Source organism: Tuber melanosporum (assembly GCF_000151645.1).
Source record: "Tuber melanosporum whole genome shotgun sequence assembly, scaffold_25, strain Mel28".
Lineage (NCBI taxonomy): Eukaryota > Fungi > Ascomycota > Pezizomycetes > Pezizales > Tuberaceae > Tuber > Tuber melanosporum.
The window spans coordinates 888726-905031 of record NW_003298919.1 but is presented as its reverse complement, the minus strand read 5'-3'; the positions used below and the strand labels follow the sequence as shown (position 1 = coordinate 905031).

The 16306-nt window shown below is 47.9% G+C and overlaps 1 protein-coding gene; it reads right to left on the bottom strand.

Moving 5' to 3' along the window:
* Window positions 1-5066: 5066 nt before the first annotated feature.
* Window positions 5067-8434, bottom strand: GSTUM_00006311001 (uncharacterized protein). XM_002838471.2 has 7 exons: window positions 7916-8434; window positions 7683-7752; window positions 7528-7599; window positions 7340-7455; window positions 7009-7289; window positions 6716-6944; window positions 5067-6657 (listed from the first exon to the last, which is right to left on the bottom strand). Exons 1-7 carry the CDS (start codon window positions 7947-7949, stop codon window positions 5318-5320), a joined length of 2142 nt encoding a protein of 713 aa, XP_002838517.1. The 5' UTR covers window positions 7950-8434; the 3' UTR covers window positions 5067-5317.
* Window positions 8435-16306: the final 7872 nt, after the last annotated feature.

Here is a 16306-nt window from a genome sequence, read left to right as displayed (position 1 = left end):
ATATGTGAGTTATTTCAGGTAGAAATGACATTGCCGGTCCCAAGGGTGTGTTGACCAGTGAAAGGGAAAAGCAGCTCTCTTTCGGCAACATCTCCCTGAGGTTCTTTCACCCACCCTCACCAGCCGCTGAAGGACAACCCCTAGAGCATTTCAGGCCCATCCGCTGGCGTTTATAGCTCCCGTGATTTTCCCCCGCGAGGTTCAAGGTTGGAGTCTGGGCTTTTCCGACCCACAAACAATGTGACGAAGGAGGGAGTAATGGATAGGTAGAGCTTACGTCGCCTCCCCAAAACCATACAACTCCCCCCAACACTGCCCAATAATAGCCAACCCATATACATACCTATCAGATGCCAATTTTCAATGATCACCAAGGGTTCACCAATCATCGCTACCTGTGAGGGGTGATTTTCGTCAAACTTTCCCGCCATCTCAGGAGTCAGCGCCACATAAAACCTCCGGGTTAAATCGCGAACAATCTTTCTGCATGGTGATGGCATTTGGGCTCTATCTGCTGCCCCGAATAACAACCACCAAACTTCACTCACGTTTCACAATCCGCGGGGGTGGGGGGGGGGTTGCGTTGCGGGTGTCTTGATTATGATGGCCATTTCCATTCGCTTGCAGGGTTCGCTGATCAGGAGCCCGGCGAATATCGTAGTAGGTATTACAAGTCCCGTCTGTCTCTCTTTTTATTCGGTTGTTGTTTGTTTGTTTGGTGCGTTGTAAGATTTTTGCGCAAAAAGAGAAAAATCGGGGGGGGGGGTTCGTGGGTACGAGTGATATCCGGTGAGTGCTCACTTGGTATGATAATAATATTATTATAATGTATATTAAGATACTTTAAAATATTATCAATATTATTATAATATATATATTTGTAAGGCTGTTGTGGCACCTCAGCGATTGCGATCGAGAACCCCAACATATATTATCGCCCTGTTTGATTCACGGCTCTGCGGCGAGTAAGTGGTTTGACTTCGCTCCCGCTAATCGGCGCGGCACAGTACCCGTATCAAAGCATTTATCACTCTTCCTGTTTGTTCCACGATCCAATGGCTCACTTTCGGAGGGAAAAAAAAGGTTCAAGTATATAATATTATTATTTCCTCCCGTAAATCTCCACTAGATGATTAATCTAATACTGATACTAATATACTAATAGTGCTCGTGCGAATGAATGAATGAATGAATGAATAACAAAACAGCAAACCCCAATGCTCTAATCCCCGAATGCAAAAGCCCAAACCCCATTTACCATGCAATGCAACGCTTAAAAGAAAGAAAGACATAGGAAGACATGGGCAGCCCTTTACAAAACATCAACCCTCAATCCACCCCAAGGCGCATACCACACAACCTCACTATTATCCCCGACCGAAACAACCTCGTAGGCCTTAGGCCCCACAGCCGGGCAATCGAAAGTCAATCCGGACCCATCGACGACCGTAGCCTCTCCCCACCCGACGCGGAGGGCGCCCCTGAACTGGTCCCTGAAGGGCCTGTTGTTGAAGGTCGCACCAGCGATGTTCGCGTCGCCGACGGCAAACACCTGGACCTCCCCGGTGCCGCTGAAGTAGGCCGGGTAGCCGAAGGCCAATCGGCACTTGGACCCGGTCAGGCCGTCGGGGAAGTCGAACCGGACGAGGGCTTGGGAGTTGTGCTTGCCGTCGGCGCGGGAGACGATGGCCTTCTCGGTGACACCGAGAGCGGCGTCGGGCGTGTCCTCGTTGATATTGACCACGGCGGTGGGGTGGATCGCCTGCCCGACGTGGTCGCGGGATACCGCTTCCGCCCTTGTGGTCACTGCAGGAGCTGCGCGCGCTGCGGTGGGGTGGGCGCTGGCCAGGGTGGCGAAAATGGCTAGGGCGGAGGAGAAGATGGCTGTCCTCATTTTGGTAATTTGGATTTTTTGGATTGAAGGTGGAAAGGTAGTGTGTGGGGGGGTTGTGTGAGAGTATGATACTGTGAAGATAGTAGGTATGATAGTAAATGTGGCTTTGAAGCACTGTCTAGGAATGTCTGAGAGGAATTATTTCTTCTATAGATTGCGGGATCTTGAAGAGTATTTATGTCGTTCTACCTCTCCATACAGTACGATACAGCCCCCAAAAGACCCTCGAGTCAATCACGACGATGCTATTATCGATACCACAAGGGCAATCCCTGGCGAACATGGCGAAAACCTGTGGGGTTTGATATTCTCAGGGTAAGTTTGCGGCTTTCTTTTTTTCTCAAGTCGGCATATTGTTGTCTTCCCCGCGTGCCATTCCCGGGTAAACATTTAAAAATTTGGACAGCAGGCTATGTTGGGATGAGGGCTCATTTCCACATGGGGTGGTGGTTGGTGGCTCATTGGGGGCTATCGGCTTACGTTGGACAAGAATCGTTCCTACGAACTAGGTTCCTGGAAACCCCAACCCTAGCCCTGTTGCTTACCACCTGGCGAGGCTAGCACTATTCCCAACTTGGCGAGGGGGCCCGATTTTATATGATAAGATTATCATAAGTGATCTCATAGCCACTACCGATGAGGGCGGAGGATGAGTACTGTAGGATGGAAAAGGTCATGTATTTGGTAGGGGTTGACCCTGCGGAATTTCCTAGAAGGGGGAGCACTTGGCATGAGAGTTTTCTCCTCTTAAGCCTCTCGCCCCTTACCACCTTAGACCAAGCAAGCAACCCCTTAGACAGTGACGAGATAAAGTGTTCTTTCTTCCCTGTCCAATTGAGTCGTGCTTGACCAGGTTTTACTTCCTCTTATTGTTCAAGTTACACAATCACAGAAATTCCCAAGCTTCAGTGCGCATACGACACACCATCCATCTGACTGCGACTTTGAGATAAGCGCAACACCGGTGGTGCCCGAATAACCGTGCCGCAGCACAATTGCTGCATGAACGATACTCGAGTACAGTACAGTACAGTACTCGAGTAGACTACCGGCACCCGGATATATACAAGTACCAGTCGCATCCTGACCAGAAGATTTCAGTAAGACTGACAATAGCATAAATTGGCAATCCAGGACTGAAGTCAGACCAAAGTACAGTAGGCGACCTGAAGATGCGCACGAAATTCTCGTCATTCACACTGCCTTAACCTGTCAAGAACCCGAATAAACGGACCGCATACTGCAACAGTCTAAGCCCTCCTCCTTCTCCGGAAGAGGTATCGAAAAGCGCACCAAACAAATCTCCTTTCCAGAACTAAAAAAAAAACAAAAACAAATAAAAACACCAGACCTCAAACCATCACACAATTGCCAAATGACTATTTCGGTTACCACCCCCTTAGCCTGGACGGGACGGTACGAAGTAAGCCGCAAGGGTTCCGAGTTAGACAAGTTAGCCGTGGGGAAGTAAGTAAAGGCCTAATTAGATTAGCCACTAGCGGCTTCGGCGGGGCTGAAGAGTCCAATGAAAATAGTGCTAGTTCTAGCTAGTGTAGCAGTCATTGCTCTTCCAAGCCCGATTTTGACAGGTCAGGTGTTGAGGAACTATCCAATACTAGCGATCGCAAAAGATAATAATAAACAAAATCGCGCCAGGAGGGTGCCAATTACTGCGCACGTGGCTGGTTATGGTAGAAGGAAGGACTAGTGAGAGGAGAGGAACGTCCTATGAAGCCACACACTTATGATTCTCTCCGGATAGCCCTACTTTGTTCGTTAAATTGCCAAGACATTCTCGGTCTATTGTGGTACAAGTATGAGATGCTCCACTTGAGAGGATCTTGGTCACTGACTGAACGCATGGAGACAGGGGGGCATTGCGGTGATTGGGGAAAGATCTTGCTATAATATAAAAGGCCCTTCCGGGTCAAGGCGGGGCTGTGCGTGTCTAGGATAGGGGGAATACATACCTGCATATCATACACGTATCAACACCCCCCCCCCAAGGTTCTCAAGCATTATTGATATCCTGGTACCATAACCAGAAATGAATTGTGTGCTTTTTTGGTATGATGGTCTACATATTGTCTACGTGCAATGCAGCTCGCAGGAAAAAGACAAGGTAATTCACAACGCGTGAGGAGGAGTAAGAAAGTCACGAACAAGTGTATGATTGAATACCGTAGGCTGCTGCTTCTCAAGACCTCCGAGTGGGCCCTGGTAAATCAATCGCTACTACCGCCTGATCTTTCTCACCTCCATTTTCAAGAAGCGCCCTCGTCGTCACAGGCTGGGGGTCGCACAGCTCTTATTATGGTGGGCAAGGGGTGGTCAGCCACGGGTACAGTACAGTACTAGTACTCGAGTACCTGTACAGTATGATAGCTAGCCGGACAGGGCTTCCGAGCGCCCTTTCCCAAAGACACCCGTATGAGCCCCTGCTGCCTCTCACCGTTGGGTACTGTACACAGCACTTTTATATGACCACAAAGAAGGAAGGAAGGGGAAAGCTCGAGTGTACCGCCGCCACGAATAGCTCGGGGGAAACCCAAGCGCTCTCCGGCATCACACAAATCTTGCTCGGAATGGAAGCAAACTGGCCAAATCTCTGAGGAGTACTGTAGTACTGTTGAACTCATTTTGGCGGTGCGTTGCATTTGCACATCCCGAACGGCCTTCCCTCACCGAATGGTGGATGGTATCATAGCTTTTCTTGCTGACTTGGTCGCGGTCGGTACGGTACCCCCAAGTATCATAATTCAACGAGTTGTCCATCAAGGCTGGAGCACGTGATAATTTGGCTGAAGAGAGACTCGCTGACAGAAAGAACCCCCACTTTTGTACGCTTATGTAATAAAGTCGTTTGCAGCATGAACTTGCATGTTGCCAGTGTCTTGTCTGCTGGTAGGGCTAGACTATCCCTCCACTGGTGCACGGGGCACAGGCACGGTGTGCGATGTACGAGCACCTAATTTCAATTCTGATGGTAGGTTGGCACTGCGCTCAAAGCTTGGATATATTATCTCGCACAATGTTTGCTGCTATGTCCAAATAATATCCACAGATTGTACATACACTAGGAGTCCGGTGCCAAAACGACGAGTGAAAATCAGAATTTACATCACAAACACTCGACATTTAGAAATCACGTTCAATTGAAAGGCACATCAGACACAGTATCTCCTAGCGCAATTTTTGTTTTTAACATCAGCTTTATCGAACAATCTCAAACCAGCCACAGGCAACCACCACACAGCCCGATCCATGTCCACTGTATTTAATGCAAACCCCGCCAGTCCCGTGTTATGCAAAAAAAGACAAAACAACAGCAGGCTATTTTCTCATACAATTGGATAGTTATACACAAACGTATGATGCCCCCCTAAAAAACCAGAAATTGCCTACCCAAAGCAAAAAGAAATGTTAAGCGAGGCCATTCAACTCCTTCCTAACCTGTTCCTCGGTTCTGATCTTCCTGAGCTGTGTATCTTCCAACTTTTCACCGTTTGCAAGCCTCTGCTTGAGATCCTCGATGGCACGAAGCTTCTTATGCAACCCTCTAAGCTTCTTATCCTGGGTACTTGGTGTTCCATCAGGTGTCTGAGGTTCGGCCTCGAGGTCCGTCTGGCGTTTCTGGGGTGTCGACGGGTCAATCGGGGGAGCAAGACTATCAGCACCAGTCCTGATATGAAGTTGCTGATGCTCGGAATGGTGCCGGCCATGGTGATTCTGATTCTCTCCACCAGTCTTGCTCTTAGATCTGCGATGGCCTTCGTTTTGTTGATTGTTCCTGGACTTGCTCCTGGTGTGGTGTTGATGGGGATTTCTCCCATTACCCTCGCGGCCTTCTCTATCGGGTTGAGGTCCCTGCGGAATTCCATTTCCAGCAGCATTGGCGGCTTGTTGCTGCTCAGCCTTAGCCTTCTTGGCGGCTTCACGTTTCTTCTTGTTCTTCACCGCCGCTCGGCTCAGGTTTTCTTCATCGGCACCAGCACCAGTTCCGGCCAGAGAGACACCGCCACCAGGAGCAGCTCCTGGAACTAGCTTCTCTGCCGGTGCTGCTCCAGGAACTTCTCTCCTTCGACCCTTACCACTAAACAATCCGTTAGACCCACTGCCACTTCCAGCCCCAGAACCATTGGCGTAAATATGGGCCGCTCCACCTTCATCCTCACGTTTAAAATGAAGAGGGGTTGCCGTGTTACGGGCATGGGGCGGCCTATAAGCGCCGGCTGGTTTTTTAGGAGTCGTCGTTGCAACGTGAGTTAAAGCTGATTCGTGAGGCGTGGGCGCCGGGGGAAGCGGACTCGGCAAAGGATGCATGGAGGCACTCTGGGGAAGCCAAGTCACATGGTACAATTCATCCAAATCAATGTTGTACATCAATCCCCCGGTATAATGCCAAATCTTGACTCCATTGTCCACCCTCAATCTCGGACTTGTCGTGGCGGTGAGGATATGGCGGCCGTCCGGGCTCCATTCACAGACACTCGCGTTAGATGCTTCAATAGTGCAAATTTTCTTCATCCCCGCTTGCCTGTCATAGATATCCATCGAGCCTTGCAAATTCCCGAATCCTGCAACCAGCACCAATCTGGCATGAGGAGAAAAAAGAATTGTGTTTCTCGGACCGGCCGGTAATTGGTGGATGATATTGGCCCGCGCATCGAAGATTGTGGTTTTTGCCGGCATAAATCCATACACAACACCAAACTCCTTTGAATCAGTTGACCACGCGACATCGTGAATGGGACCTTCCTTATCTGTAAAAATAAAAATTGCCATTAGCAAAGCACTTGAGAAGCTTTAGAGGGCACATACCAAGTGAAACACGGCAGTCATAATTTCCAGCCACAGTAATCAGGTAAAGATTGGTCTCCCCATAATAACTTTTCCCAGTCTTGTCGGCGTCGGTTTGAGAAAATACCAAGACACTAGTGCCCAAGGCATTCCACTTGAGTTGCACCCTGTCAGCCTTGTAAAAGCTCTTCTGCGACAGAACGTCATCGAAATTAGGGACTTGGAAAATCTTGACAACTGCCGGATTACCCTAGAGCCAATGCAAGTTAGTGATAGTCACGGGTCAAGGGAGATTGGGGCAATTAAAAATTTACCTTCCGCTCCGGGACGAACGCTGCCACCGAATAGTTCTTCCCCGGACTAAGCGCAACCTCGGTGACCCCCTCCACACGAAGAATCTTCCAGACCTCATTCATATTCGTAGACTCAAAGAACTGCACAGTATTCGTAACTACCCGCGCACAATACTTTTCGTCATACGTGTACTGGAGGTTCCACCCAGACTGAGATTTCTGCACGAATGCTACAACGTGTTCAGCCGTCTCAGTTTTCCAAACTCTCAAATTCTTCGAAGCGCTGCCGTCCTCCTGCTTGGCTAGAAGTGAGTCAGCTCCATCTCTTGGCACCTGGATGGGTTGAACGTACTGGGTCGTTCCCATGTGATGATGTAGCTACCACGAGGAGAGAATCCAATTTCATGCACATTTTGTGCTGGCAGAGTAGTGACAATTTCTCCAGTATTTGGGTTGGCAATCTTCACGCTGGAGAGCCGAAAGTCAGCTATAGATAAAGGCAAAATGCAGGGACAGTTTCAGATGAGGACAAGAGCATACTCTTCATTACAAGCCCAAGAAAAATATCTTCCATCGGGGCTATAGGTGCAGCATCTATTGTTCGTTTCAGGCCTGCAAGACAGATATGATGTTAGGCAACCTAAACGAAGAACCGCATGTACAAGCGAGCAAACCAGAACGATCCGAAAGCTTACTTGTTGAATCCGGGTTGATGCGAGTATTGAGGGTGGCCATCAATCAAGCCGATAGTTTTTTGTGTACGATCTGCACGTTCCCGTCAATCAAACGTTAGCCTTTAAAGTACTGGTATAGAGTAGAGCCTTGTTCAACGGCACAGCAGAAAACAAGATGTCCATCCCCAAAGTGCAGATATCGAACATTTCATCCGCTTTCGCACTTGCCCCGCGTCAACAAGGGAGCGACTTACAGGCAAATTGAGTAGTCACTCCGGTAGCGGCCATGATGATCCTCACAAGTGAATGGGAGGATAAACGATGGGTCATGAGTGAGTTGTGAGGCTACTCTTTATTCTGATTCAAGGAAGGAGAGAAGAAAAAAAACTCTTTCGTTCGGTTCCACGGTCGTTTCCTATGCCTTCGAGTTTCCTGGCTTCTTCGGGGACGGTCGGTTGTTGTTGTCGTGATTGTTGGCTAGTTCGTTGGGTTGGTCCGATTGGGTAGAAGATTCTAGCGATAAGATTCACGGCAGAGATTCCCACAATAGGCAGCAGTAAAAAAAGGTAAGAATCAAAAAAGATATCAAGCTCGAAACCTTTCGCCGGAGAGTAGTTAAACACCACGGATAAAGGTGACAGAGCCAACAGAATAGAACAGGGAGCCGGGTCGCGGGACAGGAGAGGACAAGCAAGGCGCGCTAACGAGGCGGGGGGGCGGTGGGGATGGTGGGGGATGGAGGCTAGACTAGACAACTGGAACAACAACAACCGGGAAGAGGGGAGGAAGAAGGACGACGAGGAAGAAAGAGGTGGAGTGAAAGAGGGAGAGACGACGAAGAGGGAAAGAGGGAAAGAGAGAATGGGCTGGGGAGAGACGGAGGATGTTGACACATGAAACGAAGGGGTTGGAAGCGAGTAGGGTGGGCAAAAAATAACGGCGAACGAGAAAATTCCGTCGGTCAGCCTAACCCGATTTAGAAATTATGAACTTTGCACTCACAACCTTTTTGAGGCTCGGGGGAAGCTATCGTGTGAGATTTGATTCTTGGCGGGAACAAGAAAGAAAAACTGTTGCCTTTTTCTGTTGTTTCCCATGAATACCGTAGCTGTCCTTTTCAGGCCCTAGCCAACACACGAACTATGCCTAATATATTTCATGCCTTTTGCCTGCAACAAGGGAAATGAATAGACTAGCTCTAAGAGAACGGTCTAAACGGCTAATGATTCTCACGCTCGATTGCTGCCCTCCAATTTCTCAAGCGCATCATGTCCAAGCCCATCAACCCTCGAACCTGGCCAAATCGTCGCCCCGAACCGTAATTCATTCGATCACGTCAGCTGACCAAACTATGGAGGGCTTTCATCATAATCAGCACATGGATTCCGAAAATTGTCCATCAGTGATAATACTATGTAACATCAACCGGATAATTTCAATAGTCTGGACTTCCCCCGTATATCACTCCAAGCACCCCCCATCTGTTTCCACATCATCTTCTATTTTCCAATCCAACTGCAAAAAAATCCCACTTAACATCTAGAACAGCTATAAGGCTTCAGAATTCTGTGCCAACGTTAACATGCAGGAAGGAAAGAAGAAGTGGGATTTTTTTTTTTTTTTTTCATCCTAGTGCTGCTTCCCCCTGCTTTCCCGCAAAACTGTGCTTGCGTTAAGGTTATGTGCACGCGTGGCTCGGGAACCGCGCACACGCACGCACGACATAGCGCTTTGCTTGGAATCGGGGCCTGTTGCTTGTGCCACACGACTGCCGCCTTGACTTAAAATTTCATGCTGCCGCTTACTTGTGCGCCGCAGTGTCGAAGTGTTTCTAGAAAGAACTGCTATTGCATACCACCCATATCCAAGAAAAAAGGTCAAATTTTGGTGGTATGCAATATCTCAGGTGCGCAGTCCTGTGCATTTTCCCTCCGTGTGAACCATCATTTGGTGTTCACATAATATCACTCGTTTGGTGTCTGGCTTCTTTCACGGAAGTATCACCTCAATGGCATTGTGATGGAAGGTGCGAATATATCCGGCCATCCACTAGGCATCAGGATCTGGGAAGTAGCAAGAGTCATATTGATGCATACAGATGCTACTGATTGCTACAACTGGAATATCATCGGGCGCATCTATAGACGAAGTAAATACTTAGGCAAGGAACTCCCTCCCTTTCGTTCATCAATACCGCCACTCCATATATTTTTCCTATTACTTCGCCTTCCGATTTCCGGCCATGGTGCATGACCTCCAGCATTTCTTGGCGGATGGGAGCTGAGGGGTAAGCTTGCCCTGGCTTTTATAGTTAGGCTCAGGGTTTTGCATTTGTATTATGATACCTTTTTTTTGTGCGACTTGAATGTGTTCTTGTGGGTGAAGGTTCTCCAGCTAGTAACCTGCTGGCCTTTCCTCAGTGCTATGAACACAATCCCAGCGGGAAAGGGTTTAAATCGCATTGGCTCAAAGGTGTGGCTATGGCTGCCATGGCATATTGGTGCCAACTGGGGGGGCAGTCATAGGTGCATATGTAGACAAGTGTAATTATGAGGCTTTTTAAACAGGAGCATACAAAGGCATCACTAACGGTCTATGGGTATGATACCTACGGGTACCGGCAATTGTGATGTGAATTATATCTGTGTTCGGGCGCTGACTTATAGGATACGTATATAGCCTGTGTGCGCATTACTACTGTTTGTGCTGACAGCTTTCGTGACGCAGCCAAGAGGCATCTGCCAAGCGTTTGTGGTCCCCTCTCTATACGGTGCTGCCCTTGAACGAACCAAAACCATACCTGAATCATTTGGTAAGGTATGATAGCTGCATTATCATCAGGGCCGGGAATTGCTCTTTATTACCTGCTGGCCAGAAGCGGGCACCCACCGCCCACCAAAACTCTGGAGGGCTGGGACTGCCCGCAAAACGCACGCAGGTGAGAAAGGTGAACCAGTGCATAGAGGAGAAAACACCGACACTAGAGGGCACGAGGAGGACCCTATTAGTGGCACAGCGCTGCAGTTCAAGTGTCAGGGGTATCTGCTGTTGATAACAAGAGATTTCTAGAGTGCAGTCTCGGGGGTAAAGGGTAAATAAATGAGGTGAACTTGCTGTCACTCGTTTCCGACCCACCAAAGATAGCAAGGAGCCGAATATGATGAAGCCAATGTGCGTAGGTAGAGTGGGGGGCTGGCCTGACATTTTTTACGTCATGGAAGGAGGAGTCAAGGTTGGTAAATACCAATATTCCCTTCATATGGCTACACACGTCAAGCATGACCAATGAATCTCTAGTGCGCATCACCCATAATGGCGGACTTCCCATAGGATTCTGGAATCCAATCACTTAAATAAATTGCAACCAACAGCACAAAATAAAAAGGGTCGCCTAAAGGCATATGGTGAAAGGCGTTCGAAGCGGACTTGGGAAAATTTTTAGTTTTTTTTACGTTGAAATCTAGGGAATCAGGGAAACATCTTGTTTTCAAGAATATCCCGATATGTTATTATTGGTAACTGCCGAATAGGGCCAAGATTCTAAATTTTCTGAGATCTGACCTATGATACAGTATCCCTTCCCCTCGGCCTTAGGTTTGAGAAATCTGGGGACTTTTATGATATGCCATTGGTTAACAAGCCCCAACAAAACGATTACTGACACATTAGGCCTGTATTCTCGATATGATGCACGGGATCCAGGACCGACAAACGACCCTGGGATGCGATCCGGTGAAAAAAGATTTCCTACTTATGATATATTTATTAGGCCTCATGTGTGATTTCGTTATACAGCAATGATCGAAATATAGGGATTTAAAAAACTTCTCTTTTCTGTAGGAATAGCTTGCGGTCTAGACTTTTTGTTCCAAGGTCCAGATTTTTTTCCAAATCCCTACTGGGGGTCCTGCAATCGCGGCCTAAGTCCATTTAGGTATTCGATAGTATCCAAAAGGTTGATGACACAGCATACCGCCCAAGGGGCATTACATCGGGGTCACACAACCCACCTGGACCTATCCCGTACAAGTACCAATACCTGTGCAAAACACGGCGTCAATCACCTGAACTCTTAACCATAGTGGAACATAGGAATTATCCGAACCGGGACTTGTGGTGCGAAGAAATCGCCAGGGACATGTGTGCTGTTGCTATTCTGTGAATGACACCTGGTAGTGTTAAATATTTTGTAAATAACCGGGGCTCGGTGGCTTGACCGGGGAGTATGGAGAACTAGCTGCATATAATCTGAATTGCTTATCTTTCGCACAGAGAGAAAATAAGAAGAATTTACAAGTCTAAGAGGGTCACGGTAGCATGGAGGAGAGAAGAGAAGGCAGGGTATGGAAAAGACAGGAGAAGAGAAGGTGAAAGGAAAGGGAAGGGAACAGTAGTGAAGAGCCTTGGAGAGATGAGATGAAAAGAGAGGGAGCGCAGTCAGTGTTATTAAAGGGAGAGCAATGATGAGAAAGGAAGGAGAAGGAGCGTCAGAGTGTTAGGGATTCATGTATATAAGGACGCTTGTTTGTCCGAAGAGTGACCAGAGAGTAGAAATCAAGACAACTCCCTGGAAGAAAGAGCTTCTAGTGCGCGTGAAAAAGTCAACGAACAATGTTGATTAACGGAAAACAGAAAGCTATTACGTCATCATACTTGGGTAGACCCTTAAGAGAGTAATGAAGCACTACTGCACTCACTCACATCAAGTCATGCGGCCTCACTCGCCTATTTTCCCAAGCCGAATGTCTACACATGCCTGGGAATAACGGGATGCTTTCCTGTAGGGGTTCGGGACAATAGGTCGAAGATCTGGACTAAAGACTATCACCGCCGAAAAAAAAAGGTGTTCCTAAACTTCTGGATTGTGATCATTGCAGTGGAACGAAATTACACAGATAAGATATCATAGACCCAAGTAGAAGGTAACTCTTTTGTGGGATCGCATCCCGCAGTATTTTACCAGTTTTCCGTTTGTGTGTTGAGAAAAAGAAGGGAAAAAAAGGCCTGGTGTGTGGGGAATTGTCAGTTGACCAATTGTGTTCACCTTTCTGGACTAAACCCGGGGGGAAGGAGTATCATACAGTATAGGTTTTAGAAGATTTGCAGGATTCCTGCGGGAAGTTCCCCAATACTCCTCGTCAGTTTCCAATTAGCTTTCAAAATCGAACCGCTGGAGCGGAGCTCTGCTGATCCTGTCTATGATACCTTTCCATGGCTTCTGTTTCTTAATATCGTGGGTTTCGATTGTGCCATCTAATCTTAGGTTTAGGCCTGTTTGAGGGGAAGGTTTTAAGCGATTTGGACCTTGCTGATAGCGGAGCACTGCCAGCCCTATGAACGTTCTGCTGATCCTCTCATTCTTATTATTCAGGAAAAAAAAATTGTGATAAAAGCTTACAATGTCCCTAGAAGCTGTATCTGAAGGCAGTTATCGAAGTCGAAAAGGCTTTTGCCGTTCTCCTGTCGATAGGTATCGCTCTTGGGGTGTAAGGAAGCGTATGGGGACTATAGCTGTACGAGGATTGGGCCAAAAAGGGCGAGCAGCAAGGAGTTTCCGCCGAGGACAATCTTGTTCGACCTCCCAACCACTGATCCAGTGGAGCGATCCAGACCAAATCTTCATCTGTATGTGAAAAAATTCCCTGGATTTTGCTTTCCGACCCTTTAGAACTCTATACACAAGCACCATATCTAAACTAGTGGGAGAATTGTGAAGTACTGTGGTCGGATACTAGTACATTGGTCTTGGCGCGTGTTCTCACAATTTTGTGAAATGGGAAGTGGCCTGGCTTGGCGCTTTTTTAAACCTTGACCACCGTATGATATCCCATGCCAATGTACCAGTACCGTATGATACTCCAATAGTTTGGGCCGTTACCAGCCCGCCCTGGTTATGATACCCTTTTTGGCACCCCCCACGAATTGTACCACCTGGTAGCAAACTGATGGGTCGACTTCAACAAGAGGAATCTCCAAAAATCAAATAATCAGAAATCAGAAATCGCTGCGAAAACGTTCACAGGCTCTCATCGAACAAGTCTCGGGTTAATGAAGATTCCCTTCTCAAAGCCCATCCTCTACAACATGCCAAAACATATCTCGGTAAACACCACTCTTCAGGCGGCCACCAAGCGATCACCAGGCGAATGAACTACTTCTGGACTTTGCATACACATTGGGGTCGAAAAAACCTATCCCATAACGACACAACTCGGGACAGGACCCAGCTATGGCGCCTTGGGGGTAACAACAGCGGCATTTGTATTCGCACAAATTGAAATTTATTGTTCGTAGGAGCCCGGGTGCTGTGGGATATGGGCAGGCGCCACAAACACTCGCATAGAAAGAGGGGTGGGAAGATCCACGGTATCTGCCGATAGGATAAAAAGCTTCGCACGGCGGGGCAGGCACCATAAAAGCCATTTTAATTCAGAGTGCCCTGCAGGCTGCTCAAGTTACTGTAATCTCCGGGCTCAGAGGCACAAGCACGCCCGGAGATGTGTTAGCGCTTTCATCACACCTTATCCTATAGATGTATTGGATCACATTAACTTATTCTCAATTCTATTAACCCGTCAAATTGAATCTATCTTGTGCTGATGTGGTGCCTTCTGCCGATATTCTGATAGCGAGTGATAGGTGATCTTGCGATGTGGTGATATTGTGACAGGGATGGTTGTGTTGTGGGGGTTTCGCAAGGCTGTTTTTGCGCTCTGGTGGGGGGGTATGATAGTCTCCATGATCCCCAACCCTTCTGTTTCTTCCATACCTCCTTGAGAATTATCTCTACGAGAACCAATACACGACCTCTCGCAACTTACACATCCATCGATAATATAGACAGGCAACAATCAAACATTTCTTTGGAGGGCCATTCCTCGCCTCCAGGGTATTATAACTCCGTGAACGTTCCTGTCATATATTGGTGCTTCTAATCATGAGTGTCGGTAGCAATAGTTCTAACTCTATGGCCAACAGAATTATCCTGGGCGATTACAGCGGCAACTCCGTCTCCTGCAACACCACCAACTCTGGTAACACCACCCACATTTACAATAACCGGGGGGTTACGAACACGCCCGACAAGTGCACCGAAATTTTGCAATGCCTATACACGTCTGCGTACGAGTCGCACCGAAGTCGTATTCGTGAGTCCGTTGAGGGGACATGCACCTGGGTTACCGCGCACCCAAAGTATAAGGACTGGTTGGGGAAAAGACATCTAGTGTCCTTTGACTACCGGCGGACCCGGGTTGCGGAAAATATGTCATCGCCTTACTCCTCGTAAGCCATTTAAAAATGCGAACGGAAGCCATCGGTTGCTATTTCTTTTTCAAGGGCGACAGCGATGGACAGACGTTTGCCCTTTGCGCCATACTGCATCAGCTATTTGTGCAGCGAAAGACCCTCTACATATATGCCAAGGAAGTCTTTAGGGCTAAAGGCAAGAGGTTTGTGGAGGAGGTGGATACATTGTGGGGTATTTTAGTTAAGGCAGTAGCAGAAGGGAAGTGCGGTGATGTAATTTGTGTGGTAGGTGCCTTGGGCGAGTGTGGGGAAGAACTCCCAGCTCCGCTTATCCGCCATATAACCTGTCTCCCCGGATCGCAGTAAACATCCGGTGCACCTTTGGAATTCCTGGTTACGGGTTGCCTGTCCCACAAAATATAGAGGGGAATTGGCTCACGCACAGCGACCATTAGGCTGAAATGGGAGGATGAAATCGGTGCTATTACTACCGACGTTACTCGCGTCGTTGATGAGGTGATTGATGACCTAGAGTTACACTGGGGATAACCTGGGGCGCTGGGATATTTGCGAAATCTTCTCGAAGCTTCTGCTGATCGGACATTCCTTCGGGTTTCTCTGGTCCTCGAGATTTTGAAGGATAGTGAGGATGGCTCGAGGGAGGAGTTGATTAATATTGTCTCCACCACGCCGTATGATCTAGCCGCATTATACACCAAGATTTTAAATAAAAGCACACACGGACAAAGCCCGGAAAATCTTGAATATAGTGGTGGCAGCTACAAGGCCTCTTACACTTCGGGAAATGAACGTCGCATTCAGAATCAAGCGGAAGCGCAACTCAATCAAGAACCTCGGGGATCCTGTTGGATGCGGAAAGATAGTGAAAAATTTGTGCGGGTTTTTCAGGCGCGTTATTGATTCGTAGATCTACTTGGTTCATCAAACTGCAAGGGAGTTCCTAATTAGGGGATCTTTTCCTGGCCAGGGAAACTGGTATATCCCCTATGTCCTAAGGGTTTTAACTTTGTGATGGCTGGTATTTGTATCAAGTATCTTTCACTTGAGGAGTTCGGAAACGAGCCATTAGTTTTGGATACCTACAGGGCCAAGCGGGGGCCAGTTGATAATTATCTCCAGAAATATGCCTTTCTTGATTACCCGGCTAGACACTGGGCTGACCACTTTCGAAATTCGCAGGATCAGGGGATCGGATTGTTCGGGTTTACACGACCCGTTTGTGAAACTAGATCAAAACGCTTTCTGGCATGGTTTGGGGTGTACTGGTTCAACACCTGGCGGTGGGGTGTAATCCCACAAGATTGGACACATTTGATGGTAGCATTATGACTTGGGCAGGGGGCAATAGTCGAGCGACTTTTGGACGGGGGAAGGGA

Bases quoted from the DNA above. Each gene is read 5' to 3' on its own strand.
- GSTUM_00006311001 (XM_002838471.2), bottom strand. From the start codon at position 7,949: ATGGCCGCTACCGGAGTGACTACTCAATTTGCCT. The intron at 7,600-7,682 runs GTAAGCTTTCGG...TCTGTCTTGCAG, and splicing joins CATCAACCCGGATTCAACAA to GCCTGAAACGAACAATAGAT. The intron at 6,945-7,008 runs GTAAATTTTTAA...CATTGGCTCTAG, and splicing joins CGTTCGTCCCGGAGCGGAAG to GGTAATCCGGCAGTTGTCAA.